The 16,533-nt window shown below is 46.6% G+C and overlaps 2 protein-coding genes across 2 annotated transcripts in view; one reads left to right on the top strand and one right to left on the bottom strand.

The window, feature by feature from the left end:
• The window catches only part of LOC107099001 (neuronal acetylcholine receptor subunit alpha-10-like), a 13,236-nt gene extending 7,432 nt beyond the window's left edge, over positions 1-5,804 (bottom strand). The window contains exons 1-2 of the mRNA XM_015396926.1: positions 5,589-5,804; positions 5,030-5,084 (exon numbers count right to left, since the gene is read on the bottom strand). Coding sequence (XP_015252412.1) covers positions 5,030-5,084; positions 5,589-5,804 — 271 coding nt within the window. The remainder of the gene's footprint in view (positions 1-5,029; positions 5,085-5,588) is intronic.
• A 2,826-nt stretch (positions 5,805-8,630) lies between these two features.
• Positions 8,631-16,509, top strand: LOC107098992 (E3 ubiquitin-protein ligase Siah2). The gene is made up of 3 exons (XM_015396915.1): positions 8,631-9,120; positions 14,406-14,585; positions 14,665-16,509. The coding sequence occupies exons 1-3, from the start codon at positions 8,752-8,754 to the stop codon at positions 15,034-15,036; spliced, it is 921 nt and encodes a 306-aa protein (XP_015252401.1). The 5' UTR covers positions 8,631-8,751; the 3' UTR covers positions 15,037-16,509.
• The last annotated feature ends 24 nt before the right edge of the window (positions 16,510-16,533 follow it).

The raw sequence follows: 16,533 nt of genomic DNA, 5'->3' as shown, positions 1-16,533 counted from the left end.
AGAACCATAATGGATCAGAACCATGATGAGGAAACAGAACCATAACTGGATCAGAACCATAATGGATCAGAACCATGATGAGGAAACAGAACCATTACTGGATCAGAACCATAATGGATCAGAACCATGATGAGGAAACAGAACCATTACTGAATCAGAACAAAAACTAGACCAAAACAATAACTGGATCAGAACCATGGTGATGCTGTATCAGCCTCAGATAGTTGATGCTGAGGATTCGACAATCATTTAATCTTCATGACAACCTTTCTATTAATCTGATTGGTTCCTTTTCCTCCATCAATTTCAGAACAAGAACAAGAGAACAGCGTTGCCCCTAGCAACAGGGTCACCCTCCAAACTAAGGTCAGAGTTTCTCAGCAGCTCAGGATCAACCCAAAAGGAAGCTCTGATGATCTCTGGAGGAACGTTTCTGATGAGGTTAAATGATTCTCCCATATTTACTTCTTCAAACACGAAGCGTTGGATTAAAAGCTTTTGTCCTTTTCTGATCCGTTTCTTCCAGTTAATCCTCTGCACATCCTGCTGCTGCTGCTGCTGCTGCTGCTCATCTCCCTCCTCAATTAACCTGCTGATCTCTCTCTCATTTCATAACATCTTCAGAGTGGCGGATTCAGAAGGCCTCTAAATCCCGTCGGTCCAGTCCATGATGAGCAGACCGCTGGTTCTGCTGAAAGCTCTGGAACCCGGTTCTCAGTGGGGGGAATATCCATAAACATGTCTGCACCTGAGAGTGTTTGTCCTTCAAACTCCAACATCAGTCCTTTATGATGTTCTTTATAATAAATACATTTAGGAAGCGGCCGAACAGGCTTGGTTTAAATCATAGAATCTTCTGTTCGGTTTGCCTGTTATTCTTAAAGAGGGGAGTCCAATCCCTGTAGATTCTTTAATCAGATTAAAAAATAAAATAGCAACGTTTCAATTTTTAATGTTTCAATTGTTTCATCAGTCTGCACTGCAAAACATAAAAACTCAATAAGTAATTTTTTTCTTAAAATTAAGGCATTTTTTCTTGAATTTAGGAGGTAAGTTAGACACTTTCCCAATGGAACCAGACAATTTAAACTATTTTAAAATAAGAAAAAGTAATTGTATTGTCTTATTTCAAAAGCATATTATCTAATTTTCTTATTAAAAGAGTAAAAATACAAATTTCATTGGCAAATCATCTAAAAATAGGGCTAAATACATTTAATTTAAGAATGTTTTACTTCTTTCTACATTGTTTTTGCAGTGTGATATAAAGAGGTCTGAAATAAAGATACTAGAAACAATTATTCATCTCTATAATTAAGCTCTATAATCATAACAGATTTATATGATGTATATTATACACAGATGGTGGAGTGAAAGTTTAGAACGAGTCTGTTGGACAAACTGAAGCTGCAGCTGACGTCCCTCCCACAGAAAGTCCAATCTGGTCCGAGCTGCATGAAACCCTGCAGGTGATAAATCAGAACCAGCTGGATCTGTTCTGTCTCCCGTCCTCCATCATGTCCAATGCTGCCTTCACCCTCAGAAAACACTGCAGCCCAGTGACCATATAAGTAAGAAGGGAAACGGTGCAGGTTCATTAATCAGGAAGGAAATCCATGAAGAGCTGAAGGTTCAGCTGCAGAACAGCCTGAACCTTTCAGAGGACAGAGGTTCTGACTGACTCGGCTTTGGTCCAAAGTTGGTTCTTCCTAGTAAATGATGCTCGGGTATATTTTAGACCTGCAGCTTAGCTGAGACACGGGTTTTTAATTAATTTTTAACAATAGAACTGTTCTAAGTCACTGGTTCTGTTCTGGTCCCGTTTCAGAACCGGTTCTAATCTCTGCATCAACAGCTGCAGCGGCGTCGATGCTCCTCTGCCGCAGACAGACCCCTCCCTCCTCTGTTTGCCTGCAGATGGGCTGATCCAGAACCCTAACAAGGTGTTGGACCAGAATTATTCTGTTACTTAATGTGTTGCTTAGTTAATGATGGATGGAGAGATGTTCTTCATAGTCTGTTATCTTCTGAGAACATCTGTTCCAGGCCGGTGTTGATGAGGACATTGTGTGCAGCAGCACCTTTTGCTCAGACCAGACCGGGCCTGATCCACGTTTCCTCCCAGCTCTCAGTGTTCTGATCCTTATGACTGATGAACAGGAGAGTCTGATTCTTCCTCATATGGTAATTCTAGTGAAACGGTTCTGCTGCGACGGGTTGAACCCAAACCCAGAGCCAAGGTTCTCATCTTAGAGTCACAAAAAAGTCTTGAGTCTTTCCATTTGTAGCCGAGTTCTGGTCGTTAAGCAAATCATTTGGTCAAACATGTATTTTTATCACAGGAATTATAAATATTCATTAATGTTTAGAGATGCTTTATCTGGCCTGAAGAACAGAAACAGAAGCCAGATCAACGCTGTCCAAACAGAAGTGCAGAAATGAACCCAGAAGGTCTGACTGACACTCTTTGCTTCTCTTGTCCAGCTGCTGTTTTTTGTCTGAATTCAATAAAATATCTCATGTTTATAGAGGATGTTTTGTTAAGAGAACAGCATAACAAACTAAATGCATTTCACATAAATATTAAGATTAAACAAAGCAAAGATTTTCATCCTTGTCATCCAAACAGATTCAACAAGTTAGACCCAGTCAGGGTTGGACACAGGACTGGTTCTGCTGAGATGATGGGTGGGCCCTCATGGGATGTGGAGACACTGTTCCTCAGGGGGCTTAGAGATGCTGTTCCTCAGGGGACATGTTGACACTGTCTCTTATAAGACCTGGAAACGCTGTCCCTCAGCGAGCGTGTTGTCTCTGTCCCTCATGGGGTGTGGAGTTACTGTCCCTGAGAGGACATGGAGATGCTCTCCCTCAGGGGCATTGAAGACACTGTCCCTCAGCAGATGTGGAGATGCTGTCCTTCAGGGGGCTTGGAGACACTCTCCCTCAGTGGATGTGAGACACTCTCCCTCAGGGGGCTTAGAGACACTGTCCCTTATTGTCCCTGGGTCTAGGGGGACCAGAACGGCTCCAACCTTCATCTGAACACAGCTGAAGATGAGGAGTTGTAGAAATATGTTGTAAACTTTGTTGCTGTAGTCTGTTTGTCTGATGACACCGGTGCATAGCTTGATGTTCGTTGCTGCCAGCTCTTCGTGTCTCAGCTTTCATATAATCGCTACCTGCTCCGCCACAACCTGACAATGAATGGGAAGAAAAACAAGATGGTAGCTGCGCCAATACGGCACTGGGACTGGAGCTACGACCAGGGGGGGATTTACCATTAGGCAATACTAGGCAGTTGGCTAGGGCCCCAAGTTCCTGGGAGCCCCATAAAACTCTGTTTACCTTTATGGTTAATACAACTGTTCCTTGTTTGTGCACATTAATTTTGTTTTATTCTATTTGTATACTAATAAGTATTTTACACTCGTTTTTTTTTCCTATTTTATAATTTTATTGTATTTTATGATTGTGTACAGCACTTTGGTCCGGTGCATAAAGTGCTTCATAAATAAAGTTGGTATGGTATGGTACGGTAAAAAAATACTTTAGCTAAAAAGCCATCAGAATGCTTCATGCAAAAAAAACGCCTAGAGCCAAATCTATCAACTTTTTTCTGCTACTGGAGACTTTGGAGAAAACATAAAACCAAACTCTGCTCTCCAGAGCAAGTAGATTGGTAACCCCGCCTCTTGCTCTCCTCTATCTTGTCTGTTATCATGATTCATGCAGCTATTATTTCATTCAAATGAAAAATGGAGAACAGATAAGCAGATCATTGCTTGTCTAGTAAAAGGAAGGACTCAGTTATTTACTTTTGCCGTCAAGTTTTTGGAAACACAGGAAGCAGCAATCGGCTAAGTGAGTTTAGTGCTTGGAAAAAATCTTTCATTCCTTTTGAGACGGCATAGAAAACCAGCTGAATACAAAACATAGAGAGTAAAACAATAAGAAAAAGGGACAAGAACAGAGGGACAAAACATAACAAATAATGTATGTGTATTTATTAAAATGTCTATCTGTATAATGGGTCTGTTTTATGTGTTGTCTTTTTAATTCAGTGGGCCACTTGTCCGTCTTTGCCTAGGGCCCCAAATTTCCTAAATCCGCCCCTGGCTACGACACGCAGGGATAAACTAGCAGCCTGTCTGATTTCTAAGGAGCAGATCAGCTGTTCAGGCCAGGGATGTCGGCCTGCCACGTCCACAGCAGAAATAAAAACAATAAGAACAAAATAACTGCAGCAGGAGAACACGTCTGATTTCAGAGCAGAGATGGAGCCTGGTTTGACTTTGGAACAGGAACAGAAAGAAATGGATCAACCCCGAACAAAGATAGCGATTTACCTTTAGAGTAAAGAAACATATGCAAAGGTTCTTTAGATCATCATGGCTGCTGTCAGTATTAAAACATTAATATGATTTTATGTAAACAGTTCTTAATAACTGAAATATTAACACTGATAAGCAAAAACTAAAATAAAGATAGAGAGTCCTGGAAATGTCAGCTCCCTCCAAACCAACATGTATGTCTGTTATTAATGAGGAACAGCACGGTTTATAGTATTGCTCTGAACACTGGCAGCCCCTCCTAATCTGTCACTCAGGGCCGACTGGGATACGGAGGCTGACTTAGTGGAGGCCCCTGACTGAACTTTACCTGCGGCCCCTGAGTCTGCCACTGGCTGGGACCCTTGTCCATTTTACCCATAATGCCTCCTCCTGTCGTCCTGCATCTGTCATTAATCACTCACAGAAGTTCTGACTCTCATTCTCCATGTACAAATTACAATTTATTGCTCTTGGGTCCAGTTCCCGTACAGAACCGGGCTTTGGTTCACTCTGCTCAGAAAAAGACTGAAAGCTTAATTATTTGGAGTCCAGACTGAGATCTGAAGAAAGCCTCTTCAATCATTACTGTTTTCAATGTTTAATGTTTGCTGCTCTGGTCCCACAGTTGGTCTATGAAACGAACCAGTGGCGCAGTGGCCCAAAAGGTCCGAATCTGGACTGAGCCAGAACCATACTATCGGTCACATCCTGATGGACACCTTCTGCTTCAAACCCGCCGTGAAGGTCACACTGAAATCAGGAAGCTCTGCTATGTGAAAAATCCAGGTCCAGAAGAGAAGGAGTGATCCATCAGAACCAGAACCAGACAGGAAATCAACTGCCTTCAGTTTATCTGATGGCAGTCATCTGCTCTGATGTTTCAGAAGATGGAGGTTGGGTAACAGAACCAGGTAGATGTTTGCTCAGCCACAAATTCTGCAAAAGTTCTGTTTGTAGTCCGAACTTTAGGATTTAGGTCAGAACCTGATCCAATTATTTCCTATTATGAAGCGGTTCTGGTTGGTTCTGTTACATTCTTACTGAAAAACTGCAGCAGAAGTGAATAGAACAGAAAAGCTCTGCATATCAGTCACCCCCCCACCCCACCCCTACAACAACACATCCATCAAATCAACATGATAGAATCTGAAGAAGAACCAGCTGAGATCCAGAGGTTTGAAGAACTTACAGATGGTTCTGGTCAGGCTATAGTTCAAATCAAACTGTTTTTGGAAAATCCTGTACCAATCTTACCTGGTAACAGAAGAAGTAGCAGGACGACTGAGGTTCTGCAGCGGAGCTCCATCCTGTTACTGACCCGATGAGCAAGCGGAGGTTCTGGCAGCCCAATCCAACCTGAGCGGTGGAGAGAGGCTGAGGGGGAGGGGCTGGTGCTGATGGAGGTGTGAGCTTCTCTGCAGCGGTTTGGAGGTATGACGGGCACTTAGTGCTCCGATGGCTGAACACCATGTTAGGAGAAAACTCCAAACAGTCACAGATAGAAGCTGCAGACAGGAGCGCTCACTCTGCAGGACGGATCCCTGACACAGGCCCACTGAGCAGAACCTCTGGTTCGGGTCATATCTACTGACTCACAGCAAGTTAAAAAAGGTAAGTCCCATTTGGACCAAACCTTTGGGTCTCACTGACTCTAACAGAAATAGGAGAACTTTCGGGTCTCCCTGACTCTAATTGAGCAAAGAGAACTTTCGGGTCTCCCTGACTCTAGCAGAACTAGGAGAACTTTCAAGTCCCACTGACTCTAATGGAGTCATGAGAACTTTCAAGTCTCAATGACTTTAAAGGATTAAGGAGAAGATTCGGGTCTAACTGACTCTAACAGAACCAGAGGAACTTTTGGGTCTCACTGACTCTAATAGAAGCAGGAGAACTTTCGGGTCTCACTGACTCTAACAGAACCAGGGAGAATTTTCGGGTCTCCCTGACTCTAATGGAGCTAGGAGAACTTCCGGGTTTCATTGACTCTAACAGAACAAGGAGAACCTTTGGGTCTCACTTACTCTCATGGAACCAGAAGAACTTTTGGGTCTGACTGACTCTAATAGAGCCAGGAGAACATACAGGTCTCACTGACTCTAACAGAACCAGGAGAACTTTCGGATCTCACTGACTCTAATAGAACTAGGAGAACTTTCAGGTCTCACTGACTCTAACAGAGCCAGGATAATTTTCGGGTCTCCCTGACTCTAGCAGAACCAGGAGAACTTTCAAGTTCCACTGACTCTAATGGAGTCAGGAAGAACTTTCGAGTCTCAATTACTTTAATGGATTAAGGACAAGATTTGGGTCTCACTGACTCTAACAGAACCAGAGGAACTTTTGGGTCTCACTGACTCTAACAGAACAAGGAGAACTTTCAGGTGTCACTGACTCTAATGGAGCTAGGAGACCTTCCGGGTCTCCCTGACTTTAACAGAACCAGGAGACTTTTTGGTCTCACTGACTGTAATAGAGTCAGGAGAACCTTCAGATCTCAGTGATGCTAACAGAGCCAGGATAATTTTCGGCTCTCAATGACTCCAATGGAGCCAGGAGCATCTTTTGGTCCCCGTGACTCTGATGGAACCGGGAGAACTTTTGGGTCTCACTGACACTGATGGAACCGGGAGAGCTGTTGTGTCTCACTGACTCTAACGGAGCTAGGAGAACTTCCAGGTCTCACTGACTCTAACAGAACAAGGAGAACCTTTGGGTCTCATTTACTCTTGTGGAACCAGAAGAACTTTTGGGTCTGACTGACTCTAATAGAGCCAGGAGAACATTCAGGTCTCACTGACTCTAACAGAACCAGAGGAACTTTCGGATCTCCCTGACTCTAATAGAACCAGGAGAACTTTCAGGTCTCACTGACTCTAACAGAGCCAGGATAATTTTTGAGTCTCCCTGACTCTAGCAGAACTAGGAGAACTTTCGAGTCCCACTGACTCTAATGGAGTTGGGAAAACTTTCGAGTCTCACTGACACTGATGGAACTGGGAGAGCTGTTGGGTCTCACTGACTGGAACAAGAATAAACTTCTGGTCTTGCAGACTCTAACAGAACCAAGAGAACTTTCGGATCTCACTGACTCTAGCGGAAAGAGGAGAACTTTTGGTTCTAACTGAATCTCACAGCCGGGCCCCTAGTGGCCATTTTATTGAAATACCAAGATTTAATATAGTCTGTCAGGGAAGCGGTACCATTCAATGAGCCTATTGTGTGTCCGTAAATAACACAGAGGCCAAACAACTAGGCCAGAAAGTTCCCAGAGCTGAGCGTTTACATCTATCAACCAGGCCAGGCAACAGGAAAACACCATAGTTATCAGAGGGTTAACATCAGTAAACGCTAATAGATTGTTCTGTGTTTTGTTTCCAAAAAGGCCAAAGTAAATAACCCAGTCCTTCTTTTCACTGTAGACAAGCCATGATCTGCTTATCTGTTATCCATTTTTCATTTGGATGNTAGAGGGGTCTGAAAAGTGGCTAAATATAGCGACTAAAGCGCTAAGTTGGCAACACTGCTCTTTGCATCTGTTTGGACCTTTCTGAACATGTGCAGCACATGGACTGATCCAATATGGTGGACACTGAAGGGGGGGGGGCTGAGACACACTTATTATTATAAGCGTTCTGATGGCATTTTAGCAAAAATATTTTTATCAAAAACATAATTATAATAATAAGGAATAGTTTTATTAACGATACATGTAAACAGAGTTTTGTGGAGCCCGCCAGGAACTTGGGGCCCTAGGCAACTGCCTAGTATGGCATAATGGTAAATCCCCCCCCTCCCTTTCTATGTCATGTTTTTAACTTTTGACACCATAACATGGACATGCTTTCCGATATGTATTCAGCATGTGGACAGAATTGTTCTCACCATGAAGGACCACCCAGATGATCACACTGAGGTCAGAGCTGCCCCTGTCTGCAGGAGATCTCCCTCATTCTTCAGTATCTAAACCCACTCTTTGGAAACATCTGACTAATCTGACTTACAGCAACATTTCACTTTCTTTGGAATCAATGAAGTTTATATGAATCATAAAAAATGCAAAATAATCAGCATTTTTTTTTCATTATTGAGCTAAAGTTTCCGTTAAATGTGTTTATTTATTGTTTTTAGCTCAGATGTTTGATGAGAAACCAACCATTTCATTAGTTTAATGAAGTTTTTCTGTTTGTTTCACTTTGGAACATTATGTAATGTTTCGCCCCTCCTCTCTGATTGGCTGACAACCTGTCACTCCAACCTGAACCAGCCAATGGGAGCCCGCGGTCAGGGACGCAAACGAATACAAACTAGTGGCCGCCATGTTGGATCTCTGCGGCCCGGAGGGACGTCCGGGTTGTAAACAGTAAATGATTGTACCGCCTGCTGGGCCGCTGACTGGACCGGACCTCAGCAGACAGCCATGAGCCGCCCGTCCTCAGCCGGAGGAGGGGGGCTGGGGGCCGGTAAGGCAGGCGGGGGGAAGCACGGGGCCGCCGGTGTCCAGGCTACCGTCACCGGGTCAGGTTCGGTGGCTCCGTCCCCCGCCGGCTCCCTGCCCCCTTCTGCCGGGGTTCCCGGACCGGCCCCGGAGCTGACGGCTCTGTTCGAGTGCCCGGTGTGCTTCGACTACGTGCTGCCGCCCATCCTGCAGTGCCAGGCGGGTCACCTGGTCTGCAACCAGTGCCGCCAGAAGCTGAGCTGCTGCCCGACCTGCCGCGGCCCGCTTAGCCCCAGCATCCGGAACCTGGCCATGGAGAGGGTGGCCTCCACGCTGCCCTTCCCCTGCAAGGTAGGAACCAGAACCGGGACCGCGACCAGAACCGGTCCGCCACGGAAACACCGCTCACTTCGCACGCGACTTCCTCGTACATGCGCTCGTGTCAGGTGACGTCATGGGGATTCCGTCTGATCCAAAACAAAGCTGTAGTTTGGATCCGTCCGGTTCTGATCCAGAACTTGCACCTGTTCGTTGCTCAGGTGATGAAGATGATGTTCTCCTTCCTCGGAACATGATGCTATCAGGACTCATCTGGGTTTCTGGTTCTGGCGGATCCCCAGGGGCCAGAACTCCAGCTCTCTGGGTCCTTCCTGTTTGGTTCTGACCCGAAGCTGCAGATGAAGTTATACTGGTCCAGTTTGACCCAGTCAGCAGGTTCTGGTTCTGTTCCAGACTCCTTAAAAGTGAAATGGACTGAACTGAAAGCTGAGCCCAGAAGGTTCTGATCCAAACTGTTTGGGTTCAGAAGTATCACCAGAGAAGGAGAACCTGGGAGCAGCTCAGGGTTCTGGAAGCATCCGGGCCACGGTTCTGCTCCCAGCAGGAAGTGGATCAGACCTGAAGGCTCCACTGGGTCAGAATGTCTGATGATGGACCAGATGTTTCCTCATGTGGTTCTGTGAGTCTCATCTGGATCTTTTCCTGACCAGAACTTCCATCAGAACCAGGATTCACATATTTTATAAAACACCTGAACTGACAGTTGTTTTTTTTTCTTTTTCATGTCTTAATGTTGGCAGTGGGCTTTATGCTGCCCTGCAAGGCTTTAAACCTGGGTTTAATGGAGACTAAGCCGTTCTAAAGCACAAATCAAGGAGCTCATTCTGAGCCTGGGTCCATATTTATTTCTGATGCTGTTCATGGTGGAGAATCCTGCTTCACAGCATCAGGTTGAGCCAAACATCCTTTAAATGTTCAGGGTCATCTTTGAGCATCATTTCACTTTCTTTCACCAGTTCACCCAGCAGTCCACACTTTCTCTGCTCTCTTTTTCTCATCATCTTTTCCTTCTCTCCCATCGCCCGGCTTGCCACAGGTTTGCCTGCTGTTTCTAAAAGTAGCAGCAGCAGCAACCCAGACTGACAGCAGCTCATTGGCTAATTAGTGTCGCATGCAGCCTGGTGCTGGACGCTCTGGACCGCTTTACCATATTAACAGGAGAAGCGGCGCAAGTGAAGTTAGACACAGTCGTCAGACAAAATGCAGTAATTTATAAATGTTTTAAATCAGGTTTGGTGGGTCTGGATCCCGGTCTGAGACATCTAGAACAAATTGGACATTATCCCTCTCTGAAGCACAGTGGTGGTGGGCTGATGATGGGGCTGGTTCTGCAGCAGCAGAGGATGTGGTCTCATCATGTCAGAGAGGACAAGACCTGAGTTCTGGTCCATTTACTGGGAGATTAGTACCTGGTGGGGATCTGATCCGGTTCTTCCTGTCCTGCTTGGAGGCTTTAGGAAAAGAAATTTCTTCTTCCAGAACCCAGTTCTCTTCTTTTCTGTGGCAGTTAGAACATTGCAGCAGCTGTTGGTTCTGTAATAATCAGCTGGTCGGCTCGTCGTTGCAGCTCTATCGAGTCTCCATGTTCTGCCCCACACCCTGCCTGCCTTTCCTGCTGGGCTGGCTCCGCCATTATGGACCCGGTCCATCCAGCGCCGTCGGGACAGAAACGGTCCATAAACACAAAGATTATCAATGCCACTGATTGCTTGAAAGTCCTGAAAACTGAGAGCTAAACCAGTTACCCAGCATCCGTCCCGTTATCCAGCATCCTCCCCGTTACCCAGCATCCTCCCCGTTACCCAGCATCCTCCCCGTTACCCAGCATCCTCCCCGTTATCCAGCATCCTCCCCGTTATCCAGCATCCGTCCCGTTATCCAGCATCCTCCCCGTTATCCGGCATCCGCCCCTTTACCCGGCGTCCGCCCCGTTTCCAATTAGTCGCCGTTACCCAGCGCCTACCCTGTTACCCAGCGTCCGCCCCGTTTCCAATTAGGTGCGGTTACCCAGCTTCCGTCCCCATTCCACACCGTTACCCAGCTGCCGCCCCTTTATCCAGCAGCCACTCCGTTTCCCAGCCTCCCCGCCGTTTCCCAGCGTCCGCCCCGTTTCCCAGCCTCCCCGCCGTTTCCCAGCGTCCGCCCCGTTTCCCAGCCTCCCCGCCGTTTCCCAGCGTCCGCCCCGTTTCCCAGCCTCCCCACCGTTTCCCAGCGTCCGCCCCGTTTCCTAGCATCCGGCCCTTCAGCCAGTGTCCAGCCCGTTAACCAGCATCGGGCCAGTTCCCCAGCAGCCACCACGATAACCAGCTTTTAACCATTGGGCCTTTTAGCCTGACTGCCTTTGATCTCTGCTGCTTCCTGTTGATCTGATCTCCTCAAACACTCCCCAGGTGTCGGGTTCTTCTGCGGCTGAAACCTGACTCCTAACCTGCTCCTTGGTTTTCTTTCTGCTGCTTGCTGCTCAGAACCAACCAGAGATCCATTCTCTGACCTCATCTGTCTGTGTTTTAGAGCTGCTATCAGTTTTCTCTTTGATTGGGATGGCTGCTCCGTCAGGATGGAGGTTCTAAACCTCCTCACTGCATGTTTCCAGCTTCTAGATTCCTTCTATCGGATTCCTGGGTTCTTGCTGCCTTTATGTCGCTCTGGTTTGAAATGAAACCGGAGGAATCCTTCCTCTGTTTGCAAGGCTGTGGTCCAAAACCAGGAGAACCAGCAGCAGACTGGTTTGTTTACCGAGAGCCAGAAGCTCCTACTCAACTTCTCCTCTGGGCTTCATGACATCATCTCATCATAATCCTGCAGACGACATCAATGGACTGAATCTGCCAGTCGTGGGTCCATCAGATTTTTACCTGGTTTGGATCTTCTGCTCTGGTTTTTTAATAGTGCAGTATAGTCTAGTAGAACTCGGTGGATAAAATCAAAGCGTAAGGAGAGAAAAACAGTTTAAATTTTAGAAGAAACGACCAAAGCTTCTTTTGACCTAGTTTTATATAGAGTAACTGCAGATTATTTGTTTATGAAAAACAGCAAGAGACTTTATGAAGAGTGAAAGAGCTACAAACACCAGCAGAGATGCGGAGCATTTGGAGAGTCTGAGTGGTGGTTCCACTGGTTCCAGTAATGGTTCTAAAGTCTGACCGATGCTGGGAGTTAGGATCTCTGATGGCGCTCCATAGTGAGCCCCTAGGGTGCTGCACTCTGTTGGCTAGCTCTTTAGCTAACAAACATCCTTAAAGAAACTGACTGTCAATGTCTTCTGAACAGGTTTTGGACCTCAGTGGTTCTGATAAATGAAACGTTTGCGTCAGTAAATACTACTAATACAGTTTTTATATTTTTAGCAAACCTGTTCCTGGGTTGACCACCAGAGGTCGCACCTTGACTTTGACCTTTCTTTGTTCTCGGTCTGTGTGACTTCCTGTCATTGGGTTGGTAAAATCTAATTTACGTCTCTGGAATGCTTGAACGGTAGCGTACAGCTCGTCTAACCTTCATGATTTCTTTTAGCCATTATCTGATAGTCTCGGCCTATAGAACCGGATCAGGGTCCAGATCAGGGTCTGTCCCTGGCACAGCCAGGGGTGGGAGGTTCTGCTGGCTCCTTCTATAGATCTAGTTTATCAGACTGGGCTCATAGGGCTCAGTGACGACTGAACATCCTCATGAGGACCGCTGGACTTCTTCTACTGTGACTTCTTCTCCAGCTTAACCCAGTTGTCTTAATGGGGAACGATGGACCCTCAGATGGTCCAAATGCTCCTCAGCCACAGACCAACTAAACAGAACCGCATCTAGAGCTGGATCTTTAATCCATACCCATCTGTGTTCGGTTCTTGTCCGTCAGAATCAGCGCTTTTCTCTGATAGGTCTTTTCTATATTTGATCAGAGACTTGACAGGAACCGAGTCAGAACCTGAAGAGCCACTAGACTCTATGGTTCCTCAGAGAAACATCAGAAGATGCAGAGCAGAATGTCACCAGCTGGTAGCAGACATGTTCACAAGTCATTTTTTGCAAGTCCAAGTCAAGTTTGAAGTCTTGAGAGCTTAAGTCCAAGTCAAGTCTCAAGTCTATTTGCGTGCTTGCTTGTTTCTCCTTGTGTTTTTATCTCCTTCACTGAGATGGTATAGCTTAAAGGTCACTATTAAATCTATGGAATGATCATTATCTTAAACTGCTACATGACTGTTTGAAAGCCCCTCTGCCGTTTTTTTTTTTTTTTTTACCTCTGCTGTGTGCAAGTAAGGCGAGCGGTGATCAGTCAAGTTAGTAAAACAAAAAACGCTTAAAAATATATATATAGTTCAGAAGTCGGAAATTGCGAGTCTCGGACGAGTCTGAAGTCCTTCAAATGCAAGTCTAAGTCGAGTCTGAAGTCATTAAATATGCGACTTAAGTGCGACTCGAGTACGAGTCACAAACTCGAGTACCCACCTTTGGCTGGTAGAGCCACCAGAACCAGGACATCTTCTCCAGGAGCTGAGTCAGCAGTTCTGGGTCACACATCTGGACCGTCCACATCCACAACATGGATTGTGGTCAAACGGGTCAGACCTGCTGTCAGAGCGCATCCCAAACAGGAGGGGACAGTCGGACCTGCAGTCCTGACCCATTTTACTGCAGCAGAACCCGGAGAGAACCTGGAGACCCAAAGTTTTAAAAGTATTCCAAAAAAGTTGAAAAACAAACGACAGGACTTTGTTTCCAAGTTTGAAGACGTTTCTCTTCCCACCCAGGAAGCTTATTAAATTCAAAATATCAAACTTGAATAAACTTCCTGATTGGGAAAAAAAAAAAAAAAAGTCTAGTCGTTTTTTTTTTTTTTTTTTTACTTTTTCTGAATGACCTGGATGACTGAGAATCTTCACCAGCATTTCAAAAGTATTTTAAGCGTCTGAAGGAGCAGCTGTTCTCAGCTGGAAGGCCTGAGGTTCTGCTGGGACAGAACCGGACCAGGACCTCCATCTGGAGCCCACCTCCTGCTTCCAAAGTTTAGAATAGTTTTTCCGGTTCCTTTGCTTCTGCAGCTTTGCTGCCCCCTGCTGTTCATCATCTTTTATTCCTCAGCTGGTTTAATGATCAGGAGCGTTTCCATGGAAACGGTGCTCTTCATTAATTTGGAGCTAAATTATTGGCAGATTAATGAGTGATAAAGCAGCTGCCTTCTGCTCCTCAGGCTCCGCCTCCATGAGGGAGCAGAGCTTCATGTGGAGGTGGTTCTGGTCTGGAGGAGGAGGTGTTTTTGGGCCGGTCCAGGTTCTGGTTCTGTAACCGTGTTCTTTCCCCTGCAGTACTCCTCCGCCGGCTGCCTGCTGTCTCTGCACCACAGTGAGAAACCAGAGCATGAGGAGGTCTGCGAGTTCAGGCCCTACACCTGTCCCTGTCCGGGGGCCACCTGCAAGTGGGCCGGACCGCTGGAGGCCGTCATGCCCCACCTGATGCACGCTCACAAGTCCATTACCACGCTGCAGGTCAGAACCAACACACACATGGGTCAGAACCAACATATGATCCAGTCTGGAACTTGTTCTAACCTCTGGCTGCCTGCAGGGGGAGGACATCGTGTTCCTAGCGACGGACATCAACCTGCCTGGCGCCGTGGACTGGGTCATGATGCAGTCGTGCTTCAGCCATCACTTCATGCTGGTTCTGGAGAAGCAGGAGAAGTACGAGGGTCACCAGCAGTTCTTCGCCGTGGTGCTGCTCATCGGCACCAGGAAGCAGGCTGAGAACTTCGCCTACCGCCTGGAACTCAACGGGAACCGGCGTCGCCTCACCTGGGAGGCCACACCCCGCTCCATCCACGACGGGGTGGCAGCCGCCATCGTCAACAGCGACTGCCTGGTGTTCGATACCTCCATCGCTCACCTGTTCGCCGACAACGGGAACCTGGGCATCAACGTCACCATCTCCATGTGCTGAGAGCGGTGGTGGAGCAGCTGGGCCCTGAGCAGGTCGGGCCCATTCGGACCGTCTGGCTCGTGGCGGCGCTCGGGAGGAGAACTGTAACCTCTCTGAGGGGAGGAAGGGTTCTGCTGAGCAGAGCGAATTCTTTGCAGGACGGGTTCCTGTGGCGCTTCTTCACACTTCCTGGAAGCTTCACTGCGTCTTCAGAACTCTGTTCATCTGAGGAATCTGGGTGACCTGGACCTTCAGCAGATCTCTGACAGTCTCAGATGGATCTGCAGACACTAAAACTGCAACATAAGGGTCCATTATAACCCACGTGTAATGGTTCTGAACCGGTTTGTCTACTGATTTATATGCTGACTTGTCCTGAAAACGATGATGTTAAAGTTATCCAGCTCTCCTGTTGAAGAGGCCGTTGCTGGTTCTGATGGTCCTGTTGAATATCTGAATACTTTTCCTCCAGCTCTTCATTCTGAAACCCATTTGGGCTGAAGGAGACGGAACCGGTTCCGAAACGAGAAGTCAGGATGTCATTAGCTGACGTCAACGGTTCAGTCTGATGGCAAACCAGTCCAGCTGATAGAACCTTCTGAGTTTCAGCTGCTAAAGGTTTCCTGGACTGAAATTAAGAATGAAGAAAACATCTTTCCATGGACTTTAGTTTGGACACGTCACCAGAACCAGAACTTGTTCTCACATGTAACATTTTGATATAAAAAGGGCTGAACTTAATCTCAATAATCCGTTTCTCAAGGGTTTGGTTCTTTATAGGTGACAGAACCTTGTTGATCCAAACATCTGACTGGATTCAGTCACATTTCAATAACCTCCTGAACATCCCTACCAACCTGAATCTCCAAGGCGATGGAGGCGCTTCAGAGCGACCTTCAGAGTCTGTGTTCCTCCATGTTTGCCATCAGGCTTCATGCTGAACTGAACCAGTTCCAGTCCCTCTATTGGCCAGCAGGGGGCGACTCCTCTGACCATGGTTATAAAATCAGCCAGCATTCAATCCCTAAACGAACTAATGCTTTCCATTTAAATCGGCTTAAAAAGAAAAACATCTGAAGCTCCTGAAAAGCTGCCAAAGTCCAAATGATAACCTTCAGGAACTCTGACCAAGGTGGAAGATCTCAGGAAGTCTTCCACAACGAACATCTTAATTTTAGCAGAGCGGCTTAAAAGGAACAACAGAAGAAAAACTCAACATTTATGCAGAAACACAGTGGCAGCGTTGGTCCGGTAGAGGGAACCTACACCGCAGCATTAGTTCAGTCTGACTGAAGGGGAACCCACACCATGGCGTTGTTTCTGTCCAGGTGAGGGGACCCCATACAGTGGCGTTGGTTCTGTCCACTTGAGGGGAACCCATACAGTGGCGTTGGTTCTGTCCAGGTGAGGGGACCCCACACAGTGGCGTTGGTTCTGTCCACTTGAGGGGAACCCATACAGTGGCGTTGGTTCTGTCCACTTGAGGGGAACCCATACAGTGGCGTTGGTTCTGTCCAG

This window comes from Cyprinodon variegatus, unplaced genomic scaffold (genome assembly GCF_000732505.1).
Source record: "Cyprinodon variegatus isolate N-32 unplaced genomic scaffold, C_variegatus-1.0 Scaffold830, whole genome shotgun sequence".
NCBI classification, from domain to species: Eukaryota; Metazoa; Chordata; class Actinopteri; order Cyprinodontiformes; family Cyprinodontidae; genus Cyprinodon; species Cyprinodon variegatus.
Note: the sequence above shows the minus strand (reverse complement) of the source record. Positions and strands in the feature narration are given on the sequence as shown.

Coding starts and splice junctions, on each gene's coding strand:
- LOC107098992 (XM_015396915.1), top strand. CDS start 8,752: ATGAGCCGCCCGTCCTCAGCCGGAGGAGGGGGGCTGGGGGCCGGTAAG. Junction 9,121..14,405: donor CGCTGCCCTTCCCCTGCAAG/GTAGGAACCAGA, acceptor TTTCCCCTGCAG/TACTCCTCCGCCGGCTGCCT. Junction 14,586..14,664: donor AGTCCATTACCACGCTGCAG/GTCAGAACCAAC, acceptor GGCTGCCTGCAG/GGGGAGGACATCGTGTTCCT.